Source organism: Hylobates moloch, unplaced genomic scaffold (genome assembly GCF_009828535.3).
Source record: "Hylobates moloch isolate HMO894 unplaced genomic scaffold, HMol_V3 SCAFFOLD_7, whole genome shotgun sequence".
Lineage (NCBI taxonomy): Eukaryota > Metazoa > Chordata > Mammalia > Primates > Hylobatidae > Hylobates > Hylobates moloch.
In genome coordinates this window covers 92,545,183-92,552,674 of record NW_026652282.1, presented here as the reverse complement: position 1 = coordinate 92,552,674, position 7,492 = coordinate 92,545,183, and the positions used below count along the sequence as shown (strand labels likewise).

Sequence of the window (7,492 nt, the reverse complement as noted above, 5' to 3'; positions counted from 1 at the left end):
GTGTGTGTGTGTGTGTGTGTGTGTGTGTGTGTGTGTGTGTGTGTGTGGAGTGGAGTGGTGTGGTATGTGGGGAGGAAGAAGTAGGCGCAGACTGGAAAGCCAAAACATGAAAGCATGCATAATTTTGTTTTGGACAACAGCCAAGCCCTGATTTTTGCCCCCAGTAGATTACACTGAAATTTACCATTAAAAAAAGTGAAAGGGTTTGGGATAGAAACGACATGAAACAGATAAAAATCCATGTCTCATTTGTATTGTCAGAACAATGGTTTGGGAAGGAAATTGGCCTAAGTGTCTTCCAGCCAGGGATAGTCCTTGGTTGGTAGTGATTAAGATACAATGTTTTAATGGCTGTATGGATTAGAATATATTCTGAAGCCGCTTTTTAAATTAAACTTTTTTTATTTTGAGATAACTATAGATTCACTTGCACAGAGATCCTATATTCCCTTTGCCCAGTTTCCCCAAATGGTAACATCTTGAAAATCTATAGTACAGTATCACAAACATGAGGGCCCATTCTGGACCCTGATGTTTTCTTGTCTACACCAATAAAACTCTTATATTTTAGACTTTAGAACATGAAATTCTTGGGGAGCCTCTACAATAGTGGGGATTTTTCAACACCGGAAAAGAACTGTTTTAGAGCTGCCTCTAAAGCCTGAAATATTTTTCAGTCTTTCAAGTAAGTAAATCAAAAAATACCAAAATACTGAGCAAAATAAAAGATCATAGCTATATGGTCATTTCTAACTGGTTTTGACCTGCTCTCTCAAGCAGCCTATTTGCAGCTAATTTTTAAGATAAGCTCCAATTTCACTTACAACTTCAGGGCGTTAATAACCTTTTTCTCCTTTGCTCTGAGTTACAAGGTCAGAATGGCCCCTCATAAGTCTCTTTCATTTGTTTAGGGGAGGAACTCTAAAAGAACCATTACCCTTAAATCAAAATCACACACCACCACCACCCACTCCAGCCCCCAAATAGAAAATCCTTTATGTCAGTGATTCCCAACCTTGGCTTCAAACCAGAGATTTTTGGGGAGTATATAAAATCCTAATGCCCAGGCCTTCCCCCAAACCACTTACATAAGGATACCTCGGAGTGGGACCCAGGTATGAGTATTTTTTACAGCTCACCAGGTGATTTTAGTGTATAGCCAGAGTGGAGTATGTGGTGTATGTGGTTGTGAACATTGTAGCTGAATGAACTTCTGTATCTGAAAGAACTTCTCTTTGGACCAGCTTTTAGTCAAATGGTTATAGACCACTGAGTTTGATTGGACATTCTCTCTTCCACTTTCTCCTTCTTCTCCTTCTCTTCCTCCTTCTGTTCATCTTCCCCCTACTCCTACACTCCTACCATCTCCAAAAACTCAATCTTCATTGTCACCATGAATAAACTGCCTCTCCTCCCTGGCCTCAGTTTCTCTGTCTGTAAAACAAAAGACTTCAACAAGATTAGGTTCTAGGGTACTTACTGGTCTACAATAGGGCCTGTGATCGAAATTCTTGAGGATTTTGTTTTTTCATCATGATCATTCTCCTACCATTATCATATGTCCCAGGTCTGAGACGTTGGTGCTAAAGAATAGCTTTTCATTTTGTGTTCACCATCATGAGTCAGAGAACTTCTCGTACTTGCAGCTTATCCTAGGTCAACAACCTTCCCTCTCTAATTCTATCCCAGTCCAACTGCTTCTTTTTAGGATCAGTGGGACACCAACCAGCCAAACCGTCCTCTCTGTGTTCCTTTGGCAAAACTTTGCCAAACTTCAAAAAGGACAGAGCAACCTGTAATGGACTTTGTGGAATGTGAGTGATTATGGCAGAAAAGGACGTATGAGCCATTGTGGGAATGAGAAATATTTGCACTGAGAATCCTATCCATGTGCATGAAAACAAATCGATGCAAATTTTTATTTGTGTGAATTTTGATAGCAATGCACCAACATAGGCTCTTCTTAGATAGAGAGAATAACGTCTTTCAAAAGGTTAAAAAAGGTCCTCTTACTTCAGGTCCTGTTTACTCTCCCTTTCCCCTACCAGTGGCCCCTTCCTGCCAAGAGAGCAGCAATACTTCCCAAAGTGAAATTTGCAACATGTGTGTCTGTGGCCCATAACTTTAATCAGTGTTTTATGGGATGATATGGTCAGGGGACCCCATAACTATCTTCCCAAGGTTCCTCACTATTTCTGTCACTGAATATAAAGACCTTCCTTTTCAATTGCCTGTGAAAGATTTTTTTAATGGATTCCCCCTTCTTCACCCCTAACAATTGCCTATAAAATATAATTAATCTTACTTGGCTTTAAGCCTTAAGGTTCCATTCTTCATTCATTTCATCTTCTTGTACCCCCAGCCTACTTTAGCTCCTGGGAGAGGGGTGGGTAGCACAATAGTCTGGTCATAATATGTGTTGAACCCTTGCTGAAAGATTAGTTGTATGACAAGACTCTAAGCTTTTCTTAGGTACCAGAGTTTTGTTCCCTCAACAAGTATTTGATGAGCACCTTCTAGATGCCAGACACTAAAATCTAGGCACTGGAGATATAGCAGTGAACAAAAAGTCCTTGATTTCGTAGAGCTTACATGCCAATACTGTCATGTACTATCAATTCTTCTATCTATAAAATACCTAGGGTATTTGTACTGCATTGTATGATCTTATGCCATTACCTGTGTTTAGAGTCGCAGTACATCTTATCAAGACTATACTCGAATCTCATCTTTTCCTCCTATCCAGTTCACCCTATGCGTGATCAGGATTCACTGCTTTGAAACAGTTCTGATTACATTATTTCTTTAACTTAAAAAAAAAAAATCCCTCAAAGCCTTCTATGCCCTCACCTCTATTGCTTACCAAATAAAGTCTTCACCCCTTAGCCTGTCACTTAAAGTCTTCCATGATCTGGCTTCAACCCACTTTTGGAATGTTATCCTGCAACTGTTCCCTTTTATGGACTCGATGTTCTCTGCTTCACCTTCTCAACTTGTAAACCTCTGCCTGGACTATTCCCCTTACACTCTGCCTGTAAAAAAGTCTACCCATCCTTCATGGCCCAGGTCACAAACCCTCCCCAACTAGAAGCTCTCTCTTTCTCCTCCTGATTTGCACAGGACTGCTTACTTCTTCTGGGGCCTCTATTCACATTCTGCCTTGCGTGCAGACTACTATCTTAACTCTTAAACTGAAATGTGAGAGTCTTGGCAGCAGGAAGGACGCTTTAGCCTTTTTGGCTCTTTTCTCCCTGAGAAGTTTGCCTGTGAATCTATTCCTATCTTTTAGAAGAAGACAGATAAACCTCAGCATGTCGTCATTAAAAAAAATTTTAATGAAAAAAATGTCAGCTGCTTTTACATGACCACATCCCTATTTCTATTGGTGTAGGTGAGCATGCGGCTGAAATCAGAGCTCACCACTATAAATCAAAATTATTGAATGACTTCTAGTATATAACCTAATCTCTGTGATCTCATTGGTGGCTTTTGGACTGAATTTGTTCTTGTTATTTTACAGAGACATTCTTACCACCGCTCTCACTATGATCCTCCACCAAGCCGACAGGCTGGAGGTCTGTCCCGCTTTCCTGGAGCCAGAAGTCACCGGGGAGCTCTTATGGATTCCCAGCAAGCATCAGGAACCATTGTGCAAATTGTCATCAATAACAAACACAAGCATGGACAAGGTAAGGGGCATCCTTCTTTTGTATACTTCCACAACAGGGCTTCAGCAGCCCTGGTCATTGCAGGGCTGGAGCTGGGAAAGGACCCTCTCTCCCAGGAATAGCCCATATTCACTTGTGGCTCACTTAGCATCAAGTCCATAAAGTGGGTATAGTCAGGTGACTCCAGGAGACTCTTTGGACTTCCTTAAATGCAGCCAAAAGAGCATAGTCCAGCCCCTTTTGTAAACAGCCTCTTGTATTTTCTCAATTATCTCTGGGGATTGTAGGTCATTTGGGAAAATTTCTTGGGTCTTTAACAGAATGAGTGATTGTCTGTGTTTTAGTAGGGGACCCAATATTCAAAGGTACTCAGTGCCAAACATCACTGAAGTTCTTATCTATACCTTAGAAATAGCAATTCTCACACCTCAATGCACCCCAGATTATCCTGGGGCTCTCGTTAAAGATACATATTCCTGGCCCCACACTCAGATTCTGGTTCAATGTGTAGCATATGAGACTATCCTTAGAAACGAGTAATCCAGGTGCAGTGGCTCATGCCTCCCAGCACTTTGGGAGGTTGAGGCAGGAGGATCACTCGAGGCCAGGGGTTCAAACCAGGCTGGGCAACATAATAAGACTCCACAAAAAAAAATTTAATGAAAAAAATATTAGCCAAGTATGGTAGTGAGTGCCTGTAGTCCTAGCTACTTGGGAGGCTAAGACAGGAGGATCACTTGAGCCCAGGAGTTCAAGGTTACAGTGAGCTATGATTGTGCCATTACACTCCATCCTGGGTGACAAAGTAAGACCCTGTCTCTAAATTAAAAATTTTAAAAAGGAAAAAGAGTAATCCAGTGAGAAATCCCAAAACCACCTGGCTGAGCACCAGGAAGACAGACTGACATGCTGTCCACTTAGTTGATCAACTGGCTACAGCAGGCACCCACAGACTTCCATAGCTTCCAATTTCTTCTTGCCCAGCATTTTCTGGCCTCCACCTGCCCCCGCCCCCCACACACACCAGTAGCAGGAGTCAGGGAGGAGAAACTCAATCAAACAATTGACTGCTTCTTACTTTTTTAGGCCTCCTTTCAACCAGCTCCTTGGAGCAAGGGCTCAGCTGGTTCCTTTTATGAAACCACAAACATGTTTTGTTTCCTTTAAAGGGAAAACCAATCAAAAGCAGTTCTCTGAATGGGTTAAAAGTAATAAATTATTAAACCAAATGATTGAATAACATGGGTGAAAAACAATCCGTTACAAAGAACTCCTACCATAAATCTCAACAAAACTAGTCAAGCCAAAGCTAGTTGATCACATCTGTTACTAGTTAGATGTAAATTTCAGATTAAAGATAAAAAAATTAAATTGCTTTTCAAATTTGCAGGCTTAAAAAAACATTCCAAATAAAACTGTTAATGGAAAATGGTGATGTATTAGAAGAATTGGAAATACTTACTATCGATCTGTGTTTGATTTGTATTTTATTATTTTTAATTCCAAGGATTTCTGATAAAAGTTTATGAAATCAGGAAGAAGAGTTACGTTAAGTTAGTTTGATTTTCAATTCTAAATTGCCTCCAATAGATTCCATTTGCTGTGAAAGTATTTCAAAGCCTTTTAAAAGCGTAGGGAAATGGATTTTGAAAATCCTAAATCCCATAATTTCCACAAGGTCTCTTTAATTTCAGGGCAGAGGCTCATCCCTTGATTTTCTCCATGTCCTACAAAAACCCCAGCTGGTTTACATTTATTCATTTGCCCCCACTGATTTGGATGCAACAGTTCTGTTCTGACCTTTCTAATGTAGTTCACCGAGGAATCACTTGTCCCGACCCCCAACTCCCAAGCTGGATGATTCAAAATCATCTCGATAATTTTTGGGGTAAGGAGAGGGCTATGTTTCCCTGTCCAGAATTAACCTCACCCCATTCCACTGCAGAGTTTGAGCTCTCATCCAGTCTAGACTATTCCTTTAGTCCAAATGTTCGGGGGAGACGGAGCCTAGCTATATAACACTGGGAATCCTGCCTGCCCTGCTCAGCATGGGTCGTTCTTTTCCTTACATCTCTCGCTAATAATGTGGTCCTCTGATATATCTACTTGGCTCCTTGTTAGCATCAAATAAGAGAAATGATAGGAATCCACCATTTTGAACTTGAATCCAGCCTAAATTTTCTTGAAGCATACTGTGTGTCCACTTGATCACATTGTCTAGAAGGGAACATCACTGTTTGGGGAGAAAAAAAGAGGTAAGGGCAGGAGAGTGAACAGCACATCTGGCCTGTCTTGTGTGATCCTGTCCACAGCCCTGACCTCACAATTTAGGTGTCAGCTCTCCATTTTGTCTCATTGTAACATTGTGAGCCACTCCAGTTTAGGTTATTGGAAATCTTTACATGGGTTGACCAGTTAGAGTGTCCAGTATCCTAGCAGTTCTTGCAAAGGACAGGAAAAGGCAGCCAACATTATTCTTATTTCTTAATGCGACTCAGTGGACTTGATGAGAAAGAACTAGCCCAGTGATTCATCCTTCTGAGGCCATTGTCTTGCAGCCAAATCAGCCAATTCCTAGAAATGCCTCAAGTGGGACTATTTCTCCCCAACAGCCCAGCCTGAAGTGATACAACCCACCCTAGAGATGTTGTTGATTGGGATGCCAACAGGTTTCCCTGGGTGTGATGAGGTGATGGGAATAATAAGAAACACACCCAGTCCTAGTCATGACTTGAAATCTCCACAATGTCTCAGCACTCTCAAAAAGGGAGATAAGTCATCCTCAGACTTCCCCATCTGCAGCCTTGTGCAGTTCTTATCTTGGAGCCTAGCTCCATGCCTTATAGTAGGAGCCAGATATATTTGGTGTTGATTTGCATAGAAAGATGCTCCTGTGACCCCTTCCCTTTATAGGTCCCTCAGCCTGCATCCTAGATGCTTGCTCCTTTTCTCGGTGGGTCTGGAGAGGGGACAGGGTCTCACTCTGTCACCCAGGCTGGAGCACAATGGCGCCATCACGGCTCACTGCAGCCTCGACTTCCCGGGCCCAAGTGATCCTCCCACCTCAGCCTCCCAAGTAGCTAGGACTACAGGCATGCACTACCACACCTGGTGACTTTCGTATTACTATTTTTGTAGAGACTGGGGTCTCCCTTTGTTTGCCAGCTGGTCTTGAACTCTTGGGCTCAAGGGATCTTCCTGCCTCGGCCTCCCAAAGTGTTGGGATTACAGGCAGGAGCCACCACACTCAGCCAGATGCTTGCTCTTTTAAGGCCCTTCAGAAGATATGGGGCCAATGACTTAACTTCCCACTTAACAAATGTCAGACTGCCAAAGGATATCTGTGAAGCAAGCAGTGATCAGCTGTAGCCAAATATCTATAGCCACTATGAGGTGGGAGACTGAGGAAATTGCCTGAAGATTAGAGGCATAAAAGGCTATCCCTTCACAAGTTGCCCAGGAGGCCTTGGTCCTTTCCCTCTCAATCTTAACTTACCACTTTCCTTCCCACACCAAAGAGTGCCCAACACCATTAAGCTCCATACTTATATGTGTTGGTGGATCAGACAGACTCATAGCATTTGACATTCTGAATGGATTTGCTTCAGGATCCGGAAGAAACTGTCCCTTTGGGAAGAGCAGTAATTTTTGCATCTAGCCTCCATGGAAAGCAAATCTCCCAAGGAAATTTTCATGCCTGGAAGCACATCCACTTAAGGCATACAAATTTTCTATAGAACTGAAAATATTAACATTACATTCTACTAGAGATAGAACTCTGCTTTCATGCATTCATTTATTCTCATATATATATATATATATAT

At 42.0% G+C, this 7,492-nt stretch overlaps 1 protein-coding gene across 1 annotated transcript in view; it reads left to right on the top strand.

The window, feature by feature from the left end:
- CHRDL1 (chordin like 1) overlaps nucleotides 1–7,492 on the top strand; it is a 60,044-nt gene that overhangs the window by 36,865 nt on the left and 15,687 nt on the right. The window contains exon 5 of the mRNA XM_032757463.2: nucleotides 3,521–3,689. Within this exon, the coding sequence (XP_032613354.2) occupies nucleotides 3,521–3,689 (169 nt within the window). The remainder of the gene's footprint in view (nucleotides 1–3,520; nucleotides 3,690–7,492) is intronic.